The sequence below is a fragment of the Lissotriton vulgaris genome, chromosome 6 (genome assembly GCF_964263255.1).
Source record: "Lissotriton vulgaris chromosome 6, aLisVul1.2, whole genome shotgun sequence".
In the NCBI taxonomy this organism is placed as follows: Eukaryota; Metazoa; Chordata; class Amphibia; order Caudata; family Salamandridae; genus Lissotriton; species Lissotriton vulgaris.
Genome location: NC_141694.1, coordinates 1,547,177,660 through 1,547,204,054, shown reverse-complemented (window position 1 = coordinate 1,547,204,054; position 26,395 = coordinate 1,547,177,660). Strand labels below are relative to the sequence as shown.

Below are 26,395 nucleotides of genomic sequence, written 5' to 3'. Positions count from 1 at the left end.
CCCACCACGAAACTCACATTTCTGGGCATAGAATTGGCAGGGACAGCCAGACTACCAGAAGATAAGGTGAAGGATTTCAGGGCGGAAGTTAGGGGCCTATGTGGGCGCAACAAGGCAACACTCCGCGAACTACATAGGTTAATCGGTAAACTCAACTTTGCAGCTAGGGTAATTCCAGCAGGACGAGTTTTTGCCCGAAGGCTCACACAGCTGACCTCAGGCATCATTCACAAACACCACCACGTCCGGTTAGGGACTGGGGTCAGGCAAGACCTTCTAATGTGGGACAAATTCCTGAAGGACTTTAACGGCATCCTGATATGGAGGGAGGGCTGGGTGACAGCCAGACAGATAGCCCTCTTCACAGATGCCTCTGGAAGCATGGGTTTCGGGGCAATCCTGGGTGAAAAATGGTGCGCAAGTCAGTGGCCGGTTAAGTGGCACAAGCAGGGCATCACCAGTAATATAAAGTTCCAGGAACTGTTCCCCATCATAGTGGCGCTGACAGTTTGGAAGCAGGAGCTAAGAGACATGAAGCTGACTCTGTGGTCAGACAACAAGGGGGTAGTGCAGGTTATTAACAAAGGTGCAGCAAGTTGCCCTGACACTTTAAGGCTAATGCGACAGTTGATTAAATTACAGCTGGAGGGGCACTTGGATCTGAAGGCCCACCATGTACCAGGGGTGGACAACGCAGTAGCGGATGCCCTGTCCAGGTCATAGATGAGTCGATTCAGGGAACTGGTACCAGGGGCAGACAAGGAAATTACCCCTTTCCCAGCGCACCAGTGGGACCTGGGGGTATAGATCTGTCCACATCTGGTGAACCAGGCCCTCACCCCCAAGGCAGCTAGATGCTACAAGAAATACGCAGCAATAGTAATGAGGATAGGGGACATACATGTGCTGACTGACAGGGATGGGACACAAAGAGCAGTGGAGCAATTTACACAATGGGCTTTCACATCCAAGAAGTCGAGGTCATGGGCACAGGCACATTTGGCAGCTATAGCCCATTTCACAAAAACTTACACAGGGGAAGATCCTACCGCATCCCTGTACCTCAAGGTGGCAATGAAGGGGTGGAAAAGAGTGGAGGGTGCAAAGGTGGATAGTAGGCGCCCCATTGATTTTCAAAAACTGGGCCAGCTGATGGATGTGCTGGCGTCATGCACAAATGACAAATTTGAGCTCCAAGTTTTCCAAGCAGCATTTGCCACAGCATTTTTTGGCGCTTTCCGCATCAGCAAGCTAGTGGCACCTAGGAAGCAAGGACCAGCATGGCGGTGCCTCCAAGCCACAGACAACATACCCAAGGCATCGCTAGTGGAGATAACCCTGAGAAGGTCAAAAACTGACCAGGCAGGAAAGGGCGCGGAGATACAGCTGCATTGCATCAGAGGGAGCACTCCCTTTGATTCGGTGTCCGCCTCGAGTTTGGAACTAACACCAGGGCAGTGCTGAGAAATCCACTGCAGCAGCAGAGTGAGGACTGCAGTACTAGTGGGGCAATTGCAGCGAAGGATCCCTTCTCCCCGCTTCAACGCCTGGGAAGGACACCGCGGCACCTGGGAGCAGCGATAGATCCCCTCTCCCCGCTCCATCGCGGAAGGCGTTGCAGCGGGTAGAGCGAGCGGGCACCCCTTCCAAGGCGTGGTCAGGCATTGAAACCAGCCTGCCGGCAGAGGTAAGGGAAAAAGGTGAGCACCAGGATAAGTGTAATGGCTAGGCTAAGCGTAACCACTAGGCTGACTTCACAAGCCGAGTTCGAGTTTAGCAAGTGGCTCAAAAGGATTGTTGTACTTTCTGTAAACACGCACACAATTTTCCCGTTTAGGATACAACTGTGGATTGCATAAAGCGCACTTTTACCCGCGGGTGGATTTAGCACAACTGCAATAGTGGTGCTCCTATTTAAGCATCAATTTTCGAACACAGGAGGCCCTTGCCACAGCCCGTGTCTCTCGTCCTCAGACCACAGGTTTTGAATCGTTGCGTGATTGTTGGTGCATACTTAAGATGGCAGCACCCCACCGCATTGAATAATACAGCAGCATTTAAATTAAAATACACTGGCTATATGATAGTGAACCGCAGCAGGGGGGCCAACCAGTGGAGAAAGGAGACTTGCTGCTGCAAATCAGGGCAGCATCTGAGGCTCATGGGACCGACTGGCTCCAGACACACATGGAGGAGGTGGCCGAGGAAGGAGCTAGTCAACCAGCGGCAGCCACTGCTCGTCCAGCGCGCCAGACGAGGCAAAGGGCCCCAGCAAAGACGCCAAGGCAGCCGGCCGCCAAGAAAGGGCCCATGAAGGACAGCCTGCCACCTGTAGCCATTCCAGCAGCGGCAGGGCCAAGCGGAAAAGTTAATACAAAGAGTGGTGAGCATATCGGCACAACATATCGTAGGTCCTGCCAAGTCGGTGGAGTGTGGTGAGACCTTTGCAGCATTCCAACAGCTAGCAGGGGAGCTGGGTGTGCCACTAGAAACAGACAAAATAATAGGTCCAGCCACACTGCTCACATTTTAGGGATTGAGCTTGACTCAGTTGCAGGGACGTCCAGGCTCCCAGATACTAAAGTAAGGGAATTCAGGGACGACATACAAAATTTATGCGGGAGGGAGAAGGCAACCCTCCGTGAGTTACAACAGCTCATTGGAAAGCTCAGCTTTGCAGCCAGGATCATACCTGCCGACAGGATCTTTGCCAAACGCCAAACTCAGTTAACTGCCAGGCTTACGCACAGACACCACCATGTCAGGTTGGGGGCAGGGGTCAAGCACGACCTCATTATGTGGGACATATTTTTGGCAGAGTTTAATGGCCTGTTAATTGGAGAGAGGGCTGGGGAACGGCCAGGCAGATCGCCTTGTTCTCAGACGCTTCAGGTAGCACAGGCTTTGGGGCAATACTAGGTGACAAGTGGTACACAGGGCGATGGGCAGACAGCTGGCATACATACGGCGTCACCAGCAACATCACATTCCTGGAGCTGTTCCCCATTATAGTGGCATTGGCGGTCTGGAAGCGGGATTTCAGGGACATGAAGCAGATGCTCTGGTCTGATAACAAAGGAGTAGTGCAGGCAATCAACAGAGGCACAGCCAGGTGCCCTGACACATTGAGGCTAATGCGTTGCTTGATTCACTTACAGTTGAAAGGGAACATAGAGCTGAAAGCGCGCCATGTACCCGGGGAGGAGAACGAAGTGGCGGATGCCCTCTCCCGTGCACAGATGAACAGATTCAGGGAACTGGCACCAAGGGCAGAGAAGGACATGACCCCCTTCCCAGAGGACTTATGGTCCCTGGTGGGCCGGACTTGTCAATACTAGTGTGCCAGGTCCTTACCCCCGACACAGCCAAGCGCCACAAGAAATACGCAGAGACAGTGATGCGAATAGGTAATATCCTGACACTGGGCAACACAGGTGAGACAGAGGGGGCAGGGGAGCGGTTCATTTAGTAGGCATTACGAACAGATGTCTAGGTCCTGGGCCAAGGTCCACCTGTCAGCAGTAACACATTTCTCCAAGTTAATCACAGGTCAGGATCCTGCTGCTCCTTACTTCATCAAGGCAGCCATGCAGATTTGGAAGCGGTCAGAAGGGGTTAAAGCGGACAACTGGAGACCCATAGACTTCAAAAGATTGGCTTTACTCATAGATGTGCTGGGGGAAATGGCAAAGGACACATACGAACTGAACCTGTTCGAACCAGACTTCATGGCCAAATTTTTTGGGGCATTTAGAGTTAGCGAGCAAGTGGCCCCAGCTAAGCAGGCCTGTGGGGCACTGCATGCATGCAGCAGACATCTGGCCCGGAATGGCAGCAGTGGAACTACGGCTGAGAAGGTCAAAAACTGGCCAGGTGGGCAAAGGGACAGTAGTTAGGCTGGAGTGCACATCAGACCCCAAATACTGCGCAGTATGCTGTCTGCTGACTTACATAGCATTATGTCTGGCGAGGGAGGGTCCCCTGTTCCAGCATAGAGATGGCAACCTCCTAAGTAAATTCCAGTTTGTGGCTGTGATGCACCAGGCACTGGGTAGGGCGGGCCTCCCGCCGGCCTCCATTAGCTCACATTCATTTAGGACTGGGGCGGCTACCACCACAGCCCAGCACAGGATGTCCGAGGTTGGGATCAAGGTCATCGGAAGGTGGAAATCCAAGGCATACAGAAATTAGGTGAGACTTCAGCTGCTGTTGACAAACCCAGCAACACAAAAACACGGGGAAGGAGCAAGAGGGGGACATGACCACAGGAGTATGTGGTTGCCTGACATTGTGAATTTTACCTCAGCAGGACGGCGGTGCCCCCCACTGGGATCAGTGGTGGGTCACTCATTTGTTTCTCGGATGAATTTGTGGTGGCAGCGGGGAGGCAACAGGCAGAAAGGCGGCCCAGCCAACACATGCGTCCGATGGTGGGTTTGCCCGGTATAAGATGGGACCAACTTCCAGCAGTGCTTGCAGAGTTGCAAGCAGATGCAGTCTGGCACCCAGACATGCTGATTATCCACCTGGGTGGGGACTACTAAGCCCGGCTGGGGAGAAAAGGGCTACTCCTTGCCATCCAGGTGGACCAAACAGAGGTGGCTCAGCACTTTGGGAGCACCATCGTGGTCTGGTCCGAGCTGATTAGCAGGCTCGTATGGCAAGGGGCAGAGTCCCATATAGGCGGTCGAGAACTCGAAAAGGAAACTGAATACAGCTGTAAGCAAATTTTGCAGGACCAATGGCTTAGAGAGCATTAGGCATGGCCTCATACACACAGTCCGCCAGGAGCTCTACGGGCGAAACGGGGTGCACCTGTCGGAGGAAGGGATGTGTGTATTCTGGAGCAACCTGTGGGGTGCGGTCGTGTTAGCAGGCTGCACCTAATAAAAGACGAGGACGAACAACTGACAGCACAGAGGGAGACACAGGAAGACGTAAGCCTTCCTGGCGGCATGGCGGATAAGAGGAGTATATTTGGTTGGTTATGGAGGCACGCCGACAGGGCGGTATGTAGAAGGAGGGCCGCTCACTTTGGAATGCCTTATGGCAGGGTGAGTAGGCCTGACAAAAGGGGGTAGAAAACAGAGATGGTGCTTGCAGCCCAGACCCTGCCAAATGGCAGGACACAAAAAGAGACTAGCAAGGTAGCGAGTTGGGGCCTAACTCCGGGAAGAGGCTACCCCACACACGCAAACAGGTATGGAAACCAACAGAACAAGGTTTGACCCCAAAAGCGGCAAGGAAGGAGATGCGCCTGCAGAACAGTAGAATAACGAACTGTCTGGGTGAATTATGACTGTATGATATGCAAATAATTTATGACCAACTAATGATTTAGGACACCAAATGATTTACGATGCCCGAATGATTTAAGACACTTGATTTACGATGAGCAAGTAATGATTTACGACACCATATTGCATGACAACTCGTGATAATGATTTATGAGCTGGGCCATAAAGATATGTCCTGGGGATGGCAAAATGAGTATGTATATAAGGCTAATAAAACTGCGGCCAACAACGACCACAAACTATAACAAGTGTTGGCCGTGCTTCGGTAATTCGCGTATAAGAAAGTTTGCATGCCGTCCTGTAATGGGCACTGTGCGGGTGCTATACGCAGTACTTAATAGTCCAAGGCATTGTCTGTAGTACACGTGTTCCTCTCAAGAGTGTGAAATGTGTGGGGAAATTGGCAGACACTGCCAAAAGTCTTGAAACTAAAGCCAGGCAGAATATTTCACACTGTGTTTTTTGTGCAATCTTGGAATATGTAAATGGTCAACAGTATCTGTCCTGGGTGATATTCTTGACACTTAAATCTTGACTGAGCTCTACTTCATAATACTTTTTTCTCTGATTCTCTTTCTGACTTGTTCATTTTTAGGTTGGATGGTATACTTGTAGAACTCGCACTATCGATACAGTAATAGAGCCACAGAAGGAAAATGGGGCTGCTCTCTTCATCTACTGCAAGTTAACAATATAATTCACATTATGATTAGCCCAGATTAAATCTATCCAACACTGTAATTGTCATTCATGACGTATGGAGTTTTTTTCCTTTGCCGATATACAGTAAGGGTCATTTTAAGAATTTTGGGGCCCTGGGCCTAATGTATTTTAGGGGACCCTGTTAAGAACAGCTTTGATTTTATGATCTTTAATGGCCTTTTGGTCAAATTCTAAATGTGTGTATACCTAATATTCAGGAGAGTGTTGTGTTTTCAATATTGTAACACAGCAGCAGCTCACTAATATTACTGCAAATAATCTCTGTGACACCCTTCCATTTCTCAGATGTGAGGTCCTATATTGATCTAAAAGAAACTTTTTTATAGATGTTGCATGAAAATGGTATTTAAGAGAATCTATGTATGAATTCTTAAAGGCTATCACGGCAAGACTCTGCAGAACAGAGCTGCCTCTATCAGGGGGCCCCCTGAAAGGCTGGGGCCCTGGGCCAGAGCCCACTTTGCCCATGCCTTAAAACATCTTTGTATACAGTATAAGCATGAATTTAAGTCCACAAAGGACACACTCTTTTCAGTTTTTTACGCGATGAAGTAAGCATGACAGGACATGGATCTGAGGCAGTGTCTTCCTTCTCGAGGAGCCGTAGTAGTCCCCAAGAAGATAACCTATCTGCTCCCCATCCTCGGTGCTACAAGTAAGTGCCAGAAAATAGGAGAACCGGTTAGAGATCTTTGAGCCGCTGGTCTAGCATGGTAATGAACAGCAGCAGCAGTCCAGACTGTTCTGCCAGGGGTAGAAGAAGGCTATAGAACTATACATATGAATTACTTTAAAAAACGTTTTAATCTGACAAACCTGACTGCAAGTTACAACATATACAGTCAAATAAGGGCTTATACGTACATTTTGAAGACTAGTTGCCAACGAGCTGTACAGAGGTTGACAGGAAAACCATTCCTAAGAATGTGTGGTCTTTCTATTATACTAACCCTAATCTAGGTAAGTGCCAATTCACATTTTATTATATGTTACGGAAGTTTAATAGACTGATGGGATCAATGTGCAGTAGGCGAAAATATTGCAAAACCTATATTTTAAAGAACTGAACACTTTTCACTTGTCCCTCAGGAACACTCTCTCTGGTGGGCTTAGATTTTCACATGTTCAGGACAATCACATTTTTAAATATGGTCCCCAAGGTGGCAGTAATTTCTAGCCCTGTTAGATTTAGCATGTATGTATATAGTACTTCTATAGTGCATACCCAGCGAAAGGGCAGTGAAGCACAGTGCATGGTCAAAGACAAGCATGAAGTCATCAAGGTATAGGAGAGGAAGCTAGGTTGAGGATGGTTAATGCATCATGATGTACTGTTTTTAAACAGGCGAGTCTCCAACTCTTTTCTAAACTGGACCAGCATTGGGGAGGCCCCGATGGCTATGGAAATGTTGTTCCAGAACTTGTGTGCAAAGATAGAAAAGGCCTGCTGGCTTGTTTTCTTTTTTACACTTCTAAGTGTGCAGTCTGATGGTGTCCTGGCTGTGCCTAGAACCACCAGATATGGCGACCTTGTTTATAAGATAAGCAGGGGGGCTAGCCGTGACGGCTTTGTAAATTATGCAGCTGGTTTTGAAGTTGGTGCATCCTGGCAAGGAAAGCCAATGGAATTCCATCAGGATGTGGGTGGCTGCCACAGTGTGCAGGTGGTTGGTGATGTGATTTAAGCTTTTAAGTAAGAGTCACCTGTTCACCTAGATCTAACACCTATCTCAGTTAGGTGCAGTGGCGACTGGCACAGGTAAGAGAGGTGAGGCAGGGCGGGCGGTTGGGGTGGAGCCGACAGACGACGGGATAGGTAAAATTAAATTTAAAACAAAACCATTTACCTTGTGCTCGGACTACATTCTTCCTTAAGATCTGGAATTAATCAAGATACATGATAAGTGCTTAGGGGAGATATCAGAAATGTGTTTGGTCGTTCTTATCTTACGTTGTTCAGGTAGTTTGGACTGCAATGTACTGCGGTTTGGATGCCACTTCAGGTTCTCTCATTTGGTAAATACTCAGGGATCTCTTTAACTCTGCGGCCACATGATTGACCATTTTTGCTGTGGGTGTAGTTAGGTTAGGCTGATTTATAAAGCGCAGTAGCTGCCCCAGCAAAGGGGCGTCCCGGTGCTAAGAGCAAAGAAGGCAACTAACAGCAAAGGGTACATCAAAACAAGCAGAAAGAAGGAGTGCAGTAGAGGAGTTTCAGAGCTTTTATCAGTGGGTTGGCTTTGGAGTAAATGTTCATAAGATGCATTCCATTGTCGCAAGCGTTTTTTGTCTGCATAATTCTTTTTTCTAAAATATCTCATTATTTAGATGTTACATTGTTTTACAACTGTGCTAACAAGTTGACTGTTCAGTAATCAACATGTCAGCAAAGTTATCAAGATTGTATCTGGTACCCGAGCACCATTGTATGGGCAGTGCGTGATTTTTTTATTTAAACATTCTTTTTGTTAAACAATTGCTTAGTACACCATTGCAATAATACAGAGACAGGGTGCCGTCTGGCAGTAGTGAGTAGGAAGGACTAATACAGAACTCACAGTATCTTATCGCCGCAGCACTGATTTCCAATGCCTTTCTATTCCAGCACCTCCCCGGTCCTACATAATTCATTCCTATATTTCTCCCTTGGAGTCCAAATCTTGTCCAATTATTTGAGGCACCCTCTACATTGATAGACCACTTTCTCCACCTGTTGGCACCAATCTAGGTTGTCTTCCCAGTCCCTAATCTTTGGGGGAGTATCAATCCCTCACTTTCTCGCAATGTGCCTCTTTGCCTCCCCCGAGGCCAGCATGAGCCAAGTCTTAATGTGTTTGGGCCAGTTTACTTCCCCTGTCGTGCAGTACATGATATTTGTCCAGCACTTCTTATTTTCATTTTGCCCTTCAACACACAAGATAACATACAAACATTTGCAACTTGGGCCACCAAACAACCAGCATATTTTTCTGTCAGCGAAAAATTTATACACACTTTATCAGAGTCTATATCAAACATAGATACCCGGTTCTAATAGGTGCCGAAAGCACAGTAGCATTATAAATTGTTTCAAAGTTCTATCAGTATATCCTTAATGTAAATGTAGTCAGAAGTGTGTTTCGTGGCATCCCATGCTTGTTACAGATAAGATCTCTCTGGGTGATAATTGTTATATAAATATGTTGCAATAGTAAAGGCAAACCTTTATGAAAATATAGTTTCACCAAAGCGGATGTTAACAGTATCGGGAAACTGATAAGAGAATCAGACGAGGAATAGTCATTGGTAAATGCAGGAAAATATGCTACAGGCAATAGAAATGGAAGAAAGGTAAATGGCACACACAGAAACCAATGAGAAGCCAGGAAAGAGAGGAGGTGGGATGTAAGTCCCTTTTATTACAACCAATAGATGTCTCAAGCACAGTGCAATCGCTGTGCAGGCGAAATCCAAAAAGGTTTTACTGTGGCTGGAACAGGTGATAGCTAAGTGGGACATTGCTCATGCATCGAAAAACCCAGAATCCCTGTTTCTGTAGGGATGGAAACGGGGACTAGACCACTGCATGTGCCTGGATAAATTCTATATTCTGTGAGGGGATGCACATATGCACATATAAACACTATACAATATGGTCGGACGGGTATCAACTCTGAGTTCTCTTCCTTGAACCGTGTGTGAAACTTCCTTGGTTCTTGGATGGAGAAGCGTAAAATTGTGACTGTACCTGGCTTAAGACTGGGTCCTTCTGTAGGGAGAGGTGTAGTGATACTGCAATGCAAACTGGAATGGCATTGCAAACAAATAAAAATGGATTTAACCATATTACTGGGCGTCCCAGCTTAAGGTTGTTAATCATTGGATCCACGTCACACGGGAGGACCCCGCGTATAAGGCGGACTGGTCACAACTGGGGACTGAAGGCATGCTTTCAGTGCTATACTACTACCCGCAAGTAAAGGCCTTACTTGGCCCAACGCTTCATACGGCGACGCTATGGCATGCAGCACAATCACGTCTGGGGTGGAAGGGTAAAATCACCAGGTTAACTCCGTTGTGGGACACTAAAACACTGGGAAACCTTCGGACATGTAAGGGGTTCGCACGATGGGATACCATAGGGATCTCGGTGGTTGGGGACCTTTGGGACAAGGGCACGGTTGTTCCTTTCCCACAGCTCCAACAGCTATACGGCCTGGGTCCCTCTGAAACTTATCGGTATGTGCAAATCCGACACGCTTTATTGCAGGCAATCCCACCAGACACCACACTCCCAGAATCATCACCACTGAAAGACAGGTTACTGACCGAATTTATGGAACAGAAGGCGACCTCACTCACGTACAAAAAACTGATTAATAACCTGCCAGACCCCACACAGAATCTTAAAGAAAAATGGGTGGGAGAACTGGGTGAAATGGATGATACGGAGTGGAACGAGGCGCTTGCCTCGCCGCGAGAGGTAGGCATTTCGGCCAGATTCCGCCTAGTGCAGCTTAAAATTTTACATCGCACCTACTACACCCGCACATTACTTCACAGAATACAAAGGGCACCACACCCGTACTGCCTCAGGGGATGCGGGGAAGAGGGAACTCTGCTCCACACGCTATGGGAATGTCCTCAAATAAGGGAACTCTGGAGGCAGATTATGCGCACAGTCTCACAGGCCGTCAATGTATCTGTCCTGCCGGAACCCCGTAAGTGCTTGCTGAACATCTGGGACCCTACAGACCTAGACAGGTATGGACAACTATGGGTCACGCTGGCGGTGACAGTGGCCAAACGAGACATTGCACAGAGGTGGGGTGCCCCGGAGTTGCCAACGGTGGCAGGGTGGATAAGGAATATGGACCTCCTAATGGTAAAGGAAAGAGCAGTTTATGTGTTAAGGGCATGCCCCCGCAAGTGGAATAAGGTGTGGACGCCATGGAACAAATATAGGGGAGAACCGTGTGAGCCCCTGCCGGAGGGTGAGGACTCAGAATCGGAGGATGACGAGGACTAGCAGAAAAGGGTATGCCAGCACAATGATGGGGGAAGCCGGGTGAATGCGGAAACGCAACGCTACCTTATGCGCAATGTTGAACAAATGTACCTGTAGAAGACTGTATGTGGATGAACACATTCAATTGCTCAATGATGACCATAGTTGGGTTTTAATGTTTTTGTTTTTTCCAAAACTTCAAATTGTTAGTCTCAGATGAATATATCAGAAATGTATTGTCAGGGAATAACTTATGGACAAGAAGCAGAATTGGGCCACGATCTAAATATGCTTGTTACTCCTAACTGCTCCAATACATGACCGTGGCAGACATTGATAGTTAAGGACACACGATATATTTTGTTCTTTTCTCCTGCTTACACTTAGTAATGATATGTAAATGCACCTAACGAATGAAAGTATGACTATCTCTTTTGAACTCCTGACAATAAAGAATTAAAAAAAAAAAATGGATTTAACCCAGACCTGTGACTGGGGTGAATGTTTGATATGTTCAGCATTCCATCCATCATCTGCCCGGTACCGAAGTGTTCAGGAACTTTAAAGACAATGTTTACTTATGTAAATTGAGATTGGTGAGGATCAGTCTATGGGTACTGATTAATTCATTTATAAAAAGAATAGGGCCCCATTCTGTTAGAGCCACACCATCCCCTTCTGAACTGTGTTGCCCAGCCAAAGCCGCTATCTTGTTAATTTCTTGACAATCAGAATGGAATTGCAAACAAACGTTGGTTTTAACCCAGATTTGTGACTGGGGGTGAATGCGTGATTTGTTCACCATTCTGTCCATCATCTGTTCTGTTTGTATTTGGCGCCCTGAGTGGGAAGGGTATGCCCAGACATGGGTCCGGTACTCGCTATGCCATTGGATTCAAGCTAGCCTGGCTGATGAGGGGTGTACCCCAAAACCAGTGACAAGGTGCTTGTTTCTGGTCCAGGGAGAACCTGGCTTGGCAGTTTGGGTTGGACTGTTCCCTTTGGGTGCACGGTCAAGACTGATTTGCATATGGCTGGGTTCAAACTGGAATTGCATTGCGAGCAAAAAAACTATGGACTTAACCCAGATCTGCGACTGGAGTGAATGGTTGATTTGTTCAACATTCTGTCCATCATCTGGTCTGTTTGCATTTGTCATCCTAAAGGAGAAGGATATGCCATGAAATGGGTCCTGTGCTTACAATGCCGCCGGATTCAAGCTAGCCTGGCTGATGAGGGGTGATACCACAAAACCGGTCCCAGGATGCTCGTTTCTGGTCCATGGAGGACTTGGCTTGGCAGTTTGGGATGGACTGTTTCCAAGTGCTGCAGGGTCAAGGCAGATTTGCATATGGCTGGGTCTAAACTGGAATGGCATTGCAAGCAGAAAAACAATGGATTCAACCCAGAGCTGTGACTGGGTATGAATGTTTGATTTATTCAGCATTCGGTCCATCATCTGTTCTTTTGCAACTTTCTAAAAGTAGAATTTTCAGAATTTTCAGACTTAAAATTCGATTTTAGAATTAAAGATGATTTTAAATTACAATTCATTTGAGCCTAAACAGCAGGGGCCCGATGTAGGTAATCCCAGATTACCGATTCTTAAATACCGAATCATACCGATTTGGTATTTAAGAACAGGCAAATGGGATGTAGGTATTATTACCGAAAAAATTACTGAATCGGTAAGTTTCGGTAATTACCGAATCGGTAAATACCGATTTGGTAATTGCCATTCATTCCTATGGGCCTCCAGGCCCATAGGAATGAATGCCAATTACCGAATCGGTATTTACCGATTCGGTAAAAGGGGGAAACATTGAAGGGTGGCAGGGTGTCACTTTGAGACCCTGTTGCACCCCTCAATTGTGTATGGGAGCACATGTTGCAGGCATAGGCCATGGCACTGTTGGAAAAGCAAAAAAAATGCTTTTTCCACTGTTTTCATTATTTACCACCAACTTGTAGTTGGTGGTAAATAACGAATCCTAAAAGGGGAAAAGCACTCATTTGAGTGCTCCCTACATAGCAAAATCGGTAATATACCGATTCGGTATTTTAAGGAATCGTTAATTTACCGATTCCTTAAAATACTGATTCGGTAAATTACCGAATCAGTAAAATGCCCACCTACATCTCATTTTCCAAATACCGGTCGGTAACGGCCAAATTTACCGAATTTCGTCCGTTACCGACCGGTATTTGCCTACCTACATCTGGCCCCAGATCTCTATCTGCTGAAATCCAAAGTTGGCACATATTAAATGTAATAAAGTAACCCAATATTAGTCAAAAGGAGAAATAGGCCTTACAGCATACTACAACCTTATGAGTTTTTCAAAGCCAGGATATGTAAACTTTAAACCCACATGACCTGCTTTTTAAATACAATGCACCCTACCCTATGAGCCTTTAGGGTCTACCTTACGGGTGACTTACATGTATTAAAAAAGAAGGTTTAAACTTGGCAAAGCTTTGCTTTGCCAGGTAAAAATGGCAGGTTAAAATTGCACTACAATTTATAGTGGCAGGCCTGAGACATGCTTTAAAAGGATACTTTATGGGAGGGCACAATGAGTGCTTCTGGGCCACTAGTAGCATTTAATTCACAGGCCCTGGTTAAATGTAGTACACATTGCTATGGACGTATAAACACATTTAATGTACCAATCAGCTGTAAGCCAATTGTGCCATGTTGAAGGCAGTAAGCAGAAGCATGTTATCAATGGGTAGCAGGGATTTAGTGCAGACTCACAGGGGAATACCAGGACGGGTTCCCAAGGCAAGCGCCTTGATGCCTGCGGGTGATACGTGCGCTATATAAATCGCAATACATTGTCTAGATACAGTGCACCTGTGCAAGCTCTGGTCAAAAGGTTGCAAGTACAATCTTAGTTAGTACTTCAAACAAGTATTTCCAGAAAAGGATGTCAAACACCTTTTCTATATCGATGGAAACAATGGCTGTTGATTTATCGTTATGAGCATTTCAGCCTGTAGATGTCGATCTAGAGCAGGCAGAAGCAACAAGCAAAGCCCTTCCTCCCGTAGCAGACTAGCAGAGTAGGCAAACGAGCCCTAATCTAATTAAACCGCTAAGTGTTTCGCAGCAGCTGAGAGCTCTTCTTTAGTTTAGTCCCACTTCCCCTGCGGGCTGGAATGGCACTACATCTCTCAGTTTCAGCTACTGGGCAGGTTCTTTGCTCTTTTAACGTTCCTAGCTAAGTGTTTAAAGGAGTCCACACATTGTGAGTTGTCACAGGGGCTGGACTGCGAATGCACACCGGCCATAGTCATGAAATCTGGCCGTCCCGGGTGGATTGGGGGCCTTTGGGGTACGTGTGGCAAACACTGCAGCTGCTTTTGTTTCAGGGGGCCGATATTGCTTCTGTAAAACAGCCCCCGGTAACAAAAACGGTCCAAAACCTATCCCCACCCTGGAGGCCCAGCAGGGAAACACCAGGTGCCCACTATGGCCAGTCCGGCCCTGATTGTCACTGCCCCAGGGGTACCTGAGTAACCAGAGTAGTGGGTCTGCGCGGCCCATTAGTTTGTGGGATGTTGTAAAGCTAGCGACGGATGAGTACCTATGGTAGTAGGTCTGTGGGGCCCTTCTAAGTGTGAGGTGTCTTGATACCTTAGGGATTGATGAGTACCATCAGTGGTAGGTTTATGGGTACCACTCAGGTGAGAACTGTTTCTACCTAACAGTTTAGTAACCACAGTAGTAGATCAATGAAGCTTGTGTGAAGTATATTTTCCTTAGAGATAACTTAGGGTCACTGACCCATGGAAGTAGGTCATGATAGGCCCATCCAGATATAGGTTTTAGTCGTACATGTGCAAATCTACGTATTATTATTGTTACTTACCTTGGGGTTGTCTGCTGTAGTTGTCTCAGGCGCAAGGTTCTGGCCAAGGCCCAAACAGGGAAGATGCCCTAAAACTTGCTACTCTTTCACTAGACACCAATGCTGGAGACCTGGAAGTAGGGGTTAAAAAACAGGCCAAACAGGGAAGATGTTCTAAACCGTTCTGCCCTTTACCTGGACACCAGCGCTGGAGGACCTGGAAGTGTGTGTGTGTGAGAGGGGGGGGGGGGGGGATACTCAGTCATTGGGAGGGCTTGTCTGTGTGTGCGCTTGTGGGGGCTTGTCTGTGTGTGTGCTTGTCTGGAAGTATGAAGGAAAACTCTGGTGTATGATTAGTAAGCTCAATTGTGATGTGTATAGCTTCTATATGATGGCGATGTGTGCCACATGACAGCAATTCCTGGCAAATGAAGATGATGTGACATGTTTACACATATGCTGATTGTAACCTTTAGGCATATTATGGAAATTACTGGTTTGTTGATTTGAGTCTTGGTTTGGCCTGAGTATTGTTTAGGGCAAAGTATAAAATGAAGTATTCAAAACAGTGATGGATGGAATGCTTGAATTATTCTCAGCCACTGGTAATTACTTGTGCCTCATCCCAATCCATTGTTACTTTGCACACCAGCTCAGCTTGGATCCAGCCATATGCAAATCAGTCTTGACCCTTCTCCAAAAGAAACAGTGTAGCCTGAAATCCCAGGCCAGGTACTCCCTGAACCAAAATTAAACAACCCAATACCGTTTTCTCTTATTAAGGCTTATCAGTCAGGTGTTGTTTGGTTCCAGTGGCACAGGGTGTACGGGACCCATGTCTAGGCATACCCATCCAAGTTAGGGCATCATAACTGGAGTATGGAAAAAAGTAATGGACAGAATGCTTGAATTATTCTCATCCACTGGTAATTACTCAGAATACATCCCAGTCCATTGTTATTTTGCACAAATGCACCTCAGTTTGTTATGTTATGATATCCTATGTGATCTTATCTTATAGGTGTTTTTATAATACGCTTATCAACCTTGAGTGCATCCAGGTGCTCTGTAGCCAGTGTAGCCAGTGTATGAGACCAGCCGTAAATGGCTTACTCGAAAAGCCAGATCTTCAACTTCTTGCAATAGTCAAAAATATAGGAAGAGGCTCTGAGGTGTTGTGCGAGCGCGTTTCAGGTTTTAGGAGCTAGGTATGTGAAGGCATGGCCCCCTGCGCTGCTTTTGTGTATGTTTGGGGTGTGTGCTAGTAATGGACCAGCAGAGTAGAGGTGTTTGACAAGTTGGTGGAAATGAATGCAGCTATTCGTGTAGGTTCTGAGTTGTGCAGTACTTTGAAGGTGTAGGAGTGGAGTTGGAAGTGTGCACACTTGTGTCTCAAGAGCTAGTGGAGTTCCCCAAGGTGTGGTATGTTGTGAACTGGGCATGGGTGGTTGAGATCTAGCATGTCTGCTGTGTGTTGGATTTTCTGCATTCTTCTTGTGAGCTGGTTGGTTATCCCTGTGTCCAGGGTATTCCCATCATTTAGTCTACTGGTGATGAGGGCTTGGGTGATAGTTTTCCAACTGATGTCTTGTAGCCAATATGGTGTTAAAGCAGGATGAGGCTACTGCATTGACTTGGGCAGCTAGGTCCTGGTGGCCCTAATTCTCGTATTTCTTTTGATCTACATTCCAGAGGCCTAGCTGTTTCTCCTCATCTTCCTAGACCTCCTCCTCATACTCCTTATGGTAATCCGGTATCTTGATACATATGGCCCATAGTCCTATTAGTAAAACTGTATGGGTGTACACATTTAGTGGATATTTCAATGGAAAATCTGCTGGCTGTAACAATGCGCTACCACACAATGCTTTAGTCACATTAACAAATTTCTCATTAACATGCCCATTAAAGGTAGGTGAGGTGCAAACGTTTCTCGTGCTAAAAATTGGGTTGTGGTTCTGAAATGTTTGGAAAGAAGAAGCCTGTGTGAGGCAAGTTTTTGTTCGCAAGGTGAGTGGGACGCAAGAGTTACAGTGGAGATTGTGTTATGTTAAACATTGCTTTAGAAAGATGTTTCAACCTTTAGCAATGCTCATGAGAGGAGTAGTGTGAGAACCTGCAGTGTAACGTGCAGTAAAACATTCCTGACCCAGCAGAGTAATAGTCCTAAACCAGCAGGAGACCAGCCCCAAACATCATTTCCCACAATTGTTAATTTATCTGTTTTTAGGTCGCGCATTCAAGACCTCTTGAGTATACTTCAGTATATACTTTTTGTGGGATTAAAGCCATCCCCTTGCTTTTCATTTGTTTGTTTCAGTGGCCTTTAAAAGTCGTTGCTTGCTAGGTGTCAGTCCTGCTTCTTTGTCCCTCCTTTTGCTCTTTCGTTTACTCCCATAGAGCAGGGACTAAGTGCTGTATTTTTATACTTTGTTTCTTTATCTCTTGGTTTGAGGGACTACTTTATTATTTCTTTCCTGCTCATGTTACACTGTGAGTGCTTCAGGCCCTTAGCTGCTTGCATTTTATTGCAGCATTGCTCCATCTCACCTCCTCCCAAGAAGCTGGAAAAGACCAGCTGTTGTGCTCCGATCAGATCTGCTGTGAGACAGTGCAAAATTACAAACTTTTGTTGGCTAAACTTAAGTTTTGGTTTAATTTTGCCAAGTCTTCTTTTCTAACTTTGCCTGCACGCCTTCCTCCGTAACAAAACACAAGAATGGCAAATGGCAGAGCAAGACGTGTGGGCAAAGTGAGAAAAGAACAATTGTTTAACCATGTACTCTATTAGGAAGCCCTTTCCTCTGTACAATGCAGGGCCTGTGTATAATTCTTATTTTATCGTCTCTAGGCACCATACGGTGCGGAGGCCTGTATTTTCGGAGGGTTATAGCGGTACGGCGGCCTGAGCTCTTTTTCTGTTTTTATTTAACCAAACATGTGGTTGGTCATGAATCAAAAAGGCCAGCAGTGCAATACCTCAGTGTTTTTTTCAGAGCGTCTGGCTGCAAGCAGAAGTGTAGCACAAGCTTGGCCCATGTGCGATACCTCAGCAGATGGTTTTAGGTTTCGCCATGCAGCGTGCATGTGCTGCTTAGGATAAAGACCTTTTGAAATCGATCCGGTTTTGCAGGCAAAAACGTGCATGCGGTGCTTTACTTTGAATGGCAATGCGTGCACATTTGACGATTCCCTTGCAGGAGCAAGGTGAGCGATTCCTGCTCTCAGCCGCACTCCCCTCCACCCCCTACTTGCCTTCCCTTCTCCTAGCAACGACTGGGCTTCGCCAGGCAACGAATGTCTCATATGGTCCTCGACGCGCAGGAGCTGCTCCTTCCAGGCTGTGGGTGAGAGTAGAGATCACTTGCCGAGTCGACTACAATCCTCTTATCTCGAAACAGGATTTGCAATGAATTTACAGCACCCCTCCTCCCAAAAAAGAGCTTCAACCCGGCGTCCAGTCATTGCTCCTGTCTGCCACTGTGTTTTGACAAGTGGGAGGCCATCACAAGAGGACGCTAGGAGAGCGCTAGTGTGTGTGTGACCTCAGGACTTGCCTGAGCGCAGGTACTTTTAGTATTAATGGTAGTTATGTAGCCTCTAACACTCCCTGTGCCAGGCCTGAAACCCTTTACTGAGTGTCCCAGTTAGCAATACATTCTGTGCTTTATATGTTTTCCGTGGGTGATAGCGGATTGGACTTTCTCAGAGCCCCCAAGTCTCCCGGTGAGACGCAGTATACCTGGCTAGCAAGCATTTTGTCCGGCCGTTATCCCCTCTCTCCATCCATCAGGTGTAAGTGAGGCCTGGCTGTCCGTGAAAGCGTCCCCTGCTACGTATCCCACCTCGAAGCGCTGGAAATGCTAGTACTATGCAAATGTATCATTTTATTTCACTCTCCGTTTGTGATTCTTTAAACTCGTCTAAGAAGTTAGTGCAACATGTTTTGACCCCTACACATGTTTAGAACTCAACGGGTAGAATTCACACAGCGCTTAACCAATTCCTACTCTTCCTTTCTCTACATATCACTCATACAGGGTTCTTTTCATCCATTCTTTCTCCCCAGTCACTGTTTTCCTATATTTAATTACCCCTTATCCATTTTCTGTCTTTCTCTTGCTCTGGGTCAGAGTATAGTGATAACAAATAAGACCCTCCCCCAGAAATGAGAAGCCTACAGCTTTCAACTTCGGAACAAATTAAGCACTGGATACATTTGCACTCATTTGTGGAAAGGAACAATGAGGCAGTCTATAAAACCACGAGCCAGGTTTTAATCTATTCAGTTGCCTTTTTTGTGTGATTTTTGCTGTCATGGTAGTCCAAATAACATCTGTGAAGTTTGCACAGTTCAGTGTTACCTACTTTTTTGATCAGCTACATCAAATAGGCCCAGCAAAGTTGCACAAGTTCTTTATATTACACGCCATCAAATTATATAGTGAAAACTTAAAATTACAAAGCACGTCATTCAAGGTCACATAATTCTTGGTTATTTTACAACAAGTAATCATATAAATCAGCATACTACTCTAATATCTATGTTTGTACACATTACTGCAGAACGAATAAAACACAATGCCCTGAAACAAGCATTTCTATGGCTGCTGTCTCAAATAAATGTAAGGAAGTTTGTAAAATATCCTCCTAGCCCATCTAAAACTTCACAATTTAATAGAGCACGTGCGACAGCATCAAGGCAAGTCTCAAAGAACTTTCAAACGCAATCACCTCTCAGAAGATGTTGCCATGCTCGAATGAGCCTGTTAACAGATACTTGGCTGAAATGAAAGGGCAAAACTAACTGTGCTAAGTATATTGTGCTGCATAACTAAATACTTATAAGGTCCCAAAAGCGAGACTTATTGGCTATGCCAATGCTTGTTGTTTTATAGAGCAGGCTTCGCTTGTTCGGCAAGACACAGCAAGGGGCAGCAATGGCTAACTTTACACACTTTATAACTTCAAAAGAATTTGTGCTGATAAAACGGGAATTTTGAACTATTATTTGTTTCTTTTATATAGACTTTAATTTAGCCGCATACGGGCTGGAAGTTGTGAAATTAAAGGAATATGTAGCAGTATTTTTCCTATCTGCATTTTTGATTTCTCTCTGGCAGCAATGTGTCAAGAGATTAGTGGTGTTTTTTTGTGGGAAGCCATGACTCGGAACCCTTCCGGAAGGTGTTGGAAGAAGCGCCTACTGAGAATATGGGACGTATGCAAGTTGGATTAAGATTTGTTTCCTATACATGCATTTGTTTAAAGTCTGTTATTATTTTAGACTGTACATATCAGTAAAGCGATGAACATTTTTAATGTTTCCTAAAACATGGGGTTCTCTTTTCAAGGCTAACTAGGAGAACTAATTTGTAACAAAGTAAAAGATGGGAATCCATTCTAAGAAGCAGCAGCACTTATCCCTCCCCCCCCCTACCAGTGAGGTAGACTGACTGATAGAAAGAAGAGTCTTCCCTGAAAGCGTGTCTGAAAATCAATTGCACACGATGGTTGTCAATTTCAGGGGGCTTTTCAGAAAGAACAAGATGGCAGAGGAGACTTTCTCTGGTAAAATCAGACTCTTTCATCTTTCACCTCGCCATCTTTGGGTTTAATTCATATTGAAAAATGCCTTGTTTACTTAAATAATGTTTGTAATAAAAGATTAGGAGTTCCAAATGAATTCACCATATCTCACGAACCATAATAACATGGGACAGCTAACCTGTTTGGTTTAGGGAACAGCCAGATCTTAATATTATTTGTATAATTCTCAGGGATTGCTTAATATCTATTTTTCTGTAGGTTGAGCCAAAGTTTCCCATTCTGTGTAGCATACCTATATGTTTAGTGTGCACAACCATATCCCTGCTTAACACCATCGATGCGGCGCATTTTCCCGCTGTGCGCTGAAGATTCGAAAATACTGCGGTTCATGAGGAGCTCAGCTCGTCATGAGCGTACGAGAGGTGATCTTCATGACGAGCTGAGCTCGTCATCAGCGTCGAAGGGGTTAAGTTTCAGTGTACCAATATATGTTTAACATGTGAATTGTACAAGTGTTTTTTATTGTACAGAATTTATCGTAGCTCTTCCTGAAGAAGGCTTGACTTTATGAACTTTATTACATCTCAGTGACTTGTGATTATTTTCATAGGAACTGTTTTTATTCTTGTCTTTAAGTAATTGATTGTTTAATGATTGTGCTAGGTAATTAATACATCACTTGGACATCATGCCATGCACAATAATTTTTTATGTATGTTTATGTCACAATTTTTAACTTTTATATGAATAAAATGATACAATTGTAACTGTCTTTTGACTGGTACACTGAGCTTATGTGGCTATCACTGCTTCATGTATAGGACTTGATTTTCTATAAAATCCCTAGTTGCCTAGGAATGTTATGTACTTGATTAGTTTGCACACACCACCATACAATACACTGACTCACAACTCAACACCACCCAACATAATTACGCTCCACATAATACCACTCAACGCAACATGATTCAACTCAACGTAATTACACTCTACTCAATACCACATAAATACACCCCACATTAAACCACTGTCACACAGTTTCATGCCACACAATTCAACACCACACATTTCCATTTCACACCACATAATTTGACACCAATCCATATCATTCAACTCAACAACACAATTACATAATACACCACATACAGCCAATCCACACCACACAATTCCACAAAATTTAACAGCACACCATATAATTAAACTCCACTACATACTCTCCGCAACACAAAAATCCATTCCATATAATTACTCTCTAAGCCACACAATGCCATTCTATATCATTCCAGTACACTCAATATCACATAATTCCTATCCACGTTATTCCACTGCACACCATGCTACATAATTCCACTGCACAAATCCACTCCACACCACACAATTCCAATCCAACCGACATAATTCCACTCCACACCACATACATCCAATCCACACCACAGAATCCCACATCATGCCACAAAATTCAACAGCACACCACATAATTAAACTCCACTACAAACCACTGCATAACACAAAAAAACATTCCATATAATTACACTCAAAGTCACACAATTCCAGCCCACATAATTCCAGTACACAATACCACATAATTATTATACACATAATTCCACTGCACATAATGACACATAATTTCACTTCACGAATCCACTCCACACCACACGATTCCATGCCATACAATTCCACAACAATTTCAATCCAATCCACCTAATTCCACTCCACACCACATATATCCCGTCCACTCCATAACACAAGGGTATAATACATTGTCTATTTACAACGCCAATAGCTCTAACTCTCGCAAAAGTGAGACCTATTGGATTTGGCAATGCTTGTTTTCTTTATCAGGGCTCACCCCTTGCATGCTGGGTAGGATGCTCCTTTTTCATTTAGATGAGTAAGTATAATTCAGGGGGCAGGTTACCAGGCCCCACTGCTTTCAAATTAACTTCCTGCACAGTACATGGTTCTTCCTACTAGCCAAGCATAAGAGTTGAATTAATGAAAAGCGTTCAATAAACCTTTGGAAACACCAGCTGTAATGATTAAATATTTTTCATTAAATGGTAATAATACCTGTAAGACTGTCGAGGTAGAGTATGAATTTTTTCAGGAAACTAGCGGCATTGACTGAATCTGAAGAGATAGAATAAATACATCATTAACATCTCAAAGTAGAAGACACAAAAAGTGATTTAAAAATTTAGACTGCAAAATATGTAACTGGGGAATTGACAGCACTTTTCACTAGAATGTCTGATTCAAGCAAAAGAATATAAACACTTGTGTCTCACACTACCTTAACAAATGATAAAACCAGGGAATTATCAGAAAGACAAACAGCAAAACAACCTCCCTCTCCCATGCTTTGGCTTGAACTCTTCTCTCCTTTCCCTTTTTCCCAATACGATCCAAAACATGTCTTTACCATTTATGGGAATACTAGTTTCACTCAGATCCCCATATAGCTTTTCTGTTCTGCCAATCTATCTTACACCTTGACCTTCTTGGAAGTCTGCCTGCACATGGACCTCCCTGCAAGTCTGCCTGCACATGGACGATAACTTCCAATCTTCACTGTCGCCTCTCTGTGTTCCCCCTTTTTTTCAGCTTAACCAACATATGTTTTGCTTACTTTCCTTCTTCAGATCCTTTCTTCTGACCCAGAAATATCCTACCGTGGGGGTTCTTTCCGTTCCACAAATAGACATTCTTATTAGTGAACTGTTCCATAACTACTTCAATCAGCTTCATCCTTTTGCACTACAGGTATAGGTGCACTTCATCCTGTCTGCACCAAACCACCAGTCTCTATATTTTGTCTTTAGGGCCTATTCACAAAGGTAAACTTACACGTGAGTAAATCTACACATGTAAATTTACTTTTACGCTTTATAGTAAATTATCTCATTTGGCATGTAAACATACTAGACTGTATAGACTTACATGTTCCCACCCCCTGAGCTCAGGCGGTGGAGCCTAATTTACAAGTGTATGATCACTGCTAGTATCTTTTCACATGTGGGCTGGTATCTCTCTCACTAATAAAAACATACCCTTCCCCTTGCATGCATACCAACACACCTGTCCTCCTGCACTCACAGAGGCACACTGCTCACTCAGCACTCACATGTGCACACCTCTCACGTTCACTCATGTAGGCACAAAATTCACCCAGTACTCAGCACTCATCCTACACTAACAAAGGCATGCCACTTGTAAGAAATGTAATTATTATTTGGGGAGGGTTACTGCCGACTGTAAGGAATAATCATAACCCTTTTCGGGGTGAACCCTCAAGGTCACTAAATTAACTTACTTAACACCTTAGTAGCTATGGCACATAGCAGACAGGCTTTACTTAGGGCAATGTGTTAAGTGTTTATGCAGAACCAAAACAGTAATAAAGTTAAAATGCAAAACAATAACAATCCCACACTAAAATGGAAAAGTAGAGTAAAATTTAATAAACAAAGTGGCACGAGGGTGACAAAAATCCAATAAAAAGAACCAGAGATATGAATCTTTAAAGTTTTAAGTAGGAATACCACTAAGATGCAAAAAGTGCCAATGATAGTCAATGGTCGCAGTAGACAATGACCGGGCTCAATTTGAAGCTGACTGCAATGGGGTGCGGGTTGGATACACTAACCAGATTCATCCTGGTAAAAGAATTTACCTTCTGACGTAGCCCTTTAAGTCCTAATCCAATACAGGAGAACAGATCTAATGCACTAGGGCCTCAGGCAAGGCACTTAAAGACTCACATGGTGTCAGGCAGAAGCCAACAGCAGAGTTCAGTACAGGTCCAGTTGACACTGATCAGCTGGGCAGTTGCAGAAAAGGTCTCTGTTAACTTGTTGTGTCACTTTAGCTTGAATGGGAGGTCAGCCTCATGACCTTAGAAGTTAACATCTTTGTTCTGGATACAAGAGAGAGCAGGTCAAATCCTGATGGGGGTCTTCTCAGGTCACAGACAGCAAGTCCAGTCCTCTTCTGTTCTTCCTCATGTCCAGACGTGTTCTGAAGTGGGTGCCTGAAGATGCTACATTTGTGCCTGACACAAGCTAGTGTGTGGGAATGACTCCTGGGCATGTGCTAACTAATGGGGTAAAAGTTCCTAGGGCCAACCCTACCCACCATGGGCATTTTCAAGATGGCAAAAGACTTCAGCCACCCACAACTTGGGTTCGGAAGGCTAGGAGTGTGTGTGGGGATTGTACTAGGGTAATCTAGTGTCTTTCAACATCAAAAAATAATATCCAGTCCGAGGCAGCCATTGTACCCACACTAAACCCAGATAGTCTGGTAGAACAAGCAGGGTTGATCAGCAACCAGAGAGTATATACACAATAATTGTCTTGCCATCTTGTACTCTGCCTTTCAAGTGTGCCCCAAAGTCTTAAAAGTAAACCCAACATATCTGTTAAGCAGGATTTGATACTCAAGCACGATTTGACACTGTAATGTCAACAAGGACTGTCACAGCCCCCACCCTGGATATTCAGTGAGGATCAGAGGTATCATCTCTATTCATTCAAGTCAGCATATTCTTTGCCTCTGGGAAACAGCTCACACCTGCTTCACATCTAAAGAAATGCTAATTCCTGGCTGGGAGAAGTTTGAGAGCAAATGCAATTCAGCCACCAGGAACTTCAGGCAGGGATACGGTAACTTTCTAAAAAGACACCCCCAGGCAAGAGCTAGAGAAGACTCATCAATCCCTTGATAGGCTTCCCTGCTCAGGCAATTGAACGCTGATAATTTGCCGCCTGTACAGTGGCACTTGTCTGTACTATACCCCTCCGAACCTACCTGTATTTCTCTTTCACCATGTTTCTCAACCACTAACTTTGCCACTGGGTAATCCTACTACTCAGCTGATGCTGATACAACCTAGGAGGTAACTAAACCTAGCTTGCCCATAGATGCATCCCAGTTTACATACAGCACCACCATGACTAACAAAGTTATGTGTCCAGTTTTATCCCCTATGTCAAATTTCTGCCCTCAATCCAGGGCAAGCTCTGCCCAAAAGGCTAACAAACAATAAAGAACACTGGCAGCTGTGAGTGGCAGGGACGAGGCATGTGGATATCCACTGCCAGGTGGATGCTCCAATCTGGAGCCGTATGTAGGCCTCATTGTCTGTTGTGGGGCAAGCAAGCTATCTCCCACTGGCTCCTGAGATCTGTCTGTCCTCTTAGGTTTCTGAGAGTAGGGAGCTGCACCCTCAGCTGATAACACCCCCCTTACACTCTTTCTTCTGCCTTCATTAGGTTGGACACCCTGCGACTGGCTTTCAGTTCAGGGTATGTAGCATGAGACTGAACAGGTGTCTGGCAGTCCAGGCTGGACATAGTAGTCCCCTCAAGGATGACACATTCTGTCTATGTTATGCAATGGTCTGCCTAGTGCAGGTCTCCTGTCCTCTGTCTGTGTGGCAGCAGAGGCAGCACGCCCAGGTAATTGTGGCCTCACTACAGTCAGTCTTGAGGTGCACTCCTCCCAGAGCAGGTAACCCCTGACCCACTGGTCCTCCCACTTTGGAAGGCACCGACCTCCTACCCCTTACTCTTCATCTGGTCCAATGTACCCTTCATTTAGGGACAGTACCCTAGAAATAAGAGTTTTTGGGGTCGCTGGGAAACTGCCCCTCCTAGCTATTTTCTCACCAGTAGGAGCGCATTGCCCTGGATGCAGTCAATTGGTTCCTCGTGACTAACAGCCCCCTCCCTCTGAACAAGTACCCCCTCCCATTCTAGGGATACCAGGGCCATAGGGTGGAAAGGGTCCTGCCTGCATTACCCTACAGACTTGTCCATGCAGATACTGTTCTGAAAACAACAGCCTTGATACCACTATGGTCTGGCTGGTAAAGCTATCTCTCAGAGCAGTGAAAGAGACCCCATTCACTCTGACATCCTGGAAGTGATGTCTATTACTCTCAGGGTTCACCAGCTTACCTTCTTTGTCCGCCTCACAACTAA

General features: G+C 45.1%; 1 protein-coding gene across 1 annotated transcript in view; it reads right to left on the bottom strand.

Annotated features, from left to right (window-relative positions):
• LOC147709124 (uncharacterized) overlaps nucleotides 1-26,395 on the bottom strand; it is a 3,078,084-nt gene that overhangs the window by 2,666,209 nt on the left and 385,480 nt on the right. The window contains exon 4 of the mRNA XM_086927727.1: nucleotides 22,482-22,541. Within this exon, the coding sequence (XP_086783853.1) occupies nucleotides 22,482-22,541 (60 nt within the window). The remainder of the gene's footprint in view (nucleotides 1-22,481; nucleotides 22,542-26,395) is intronic.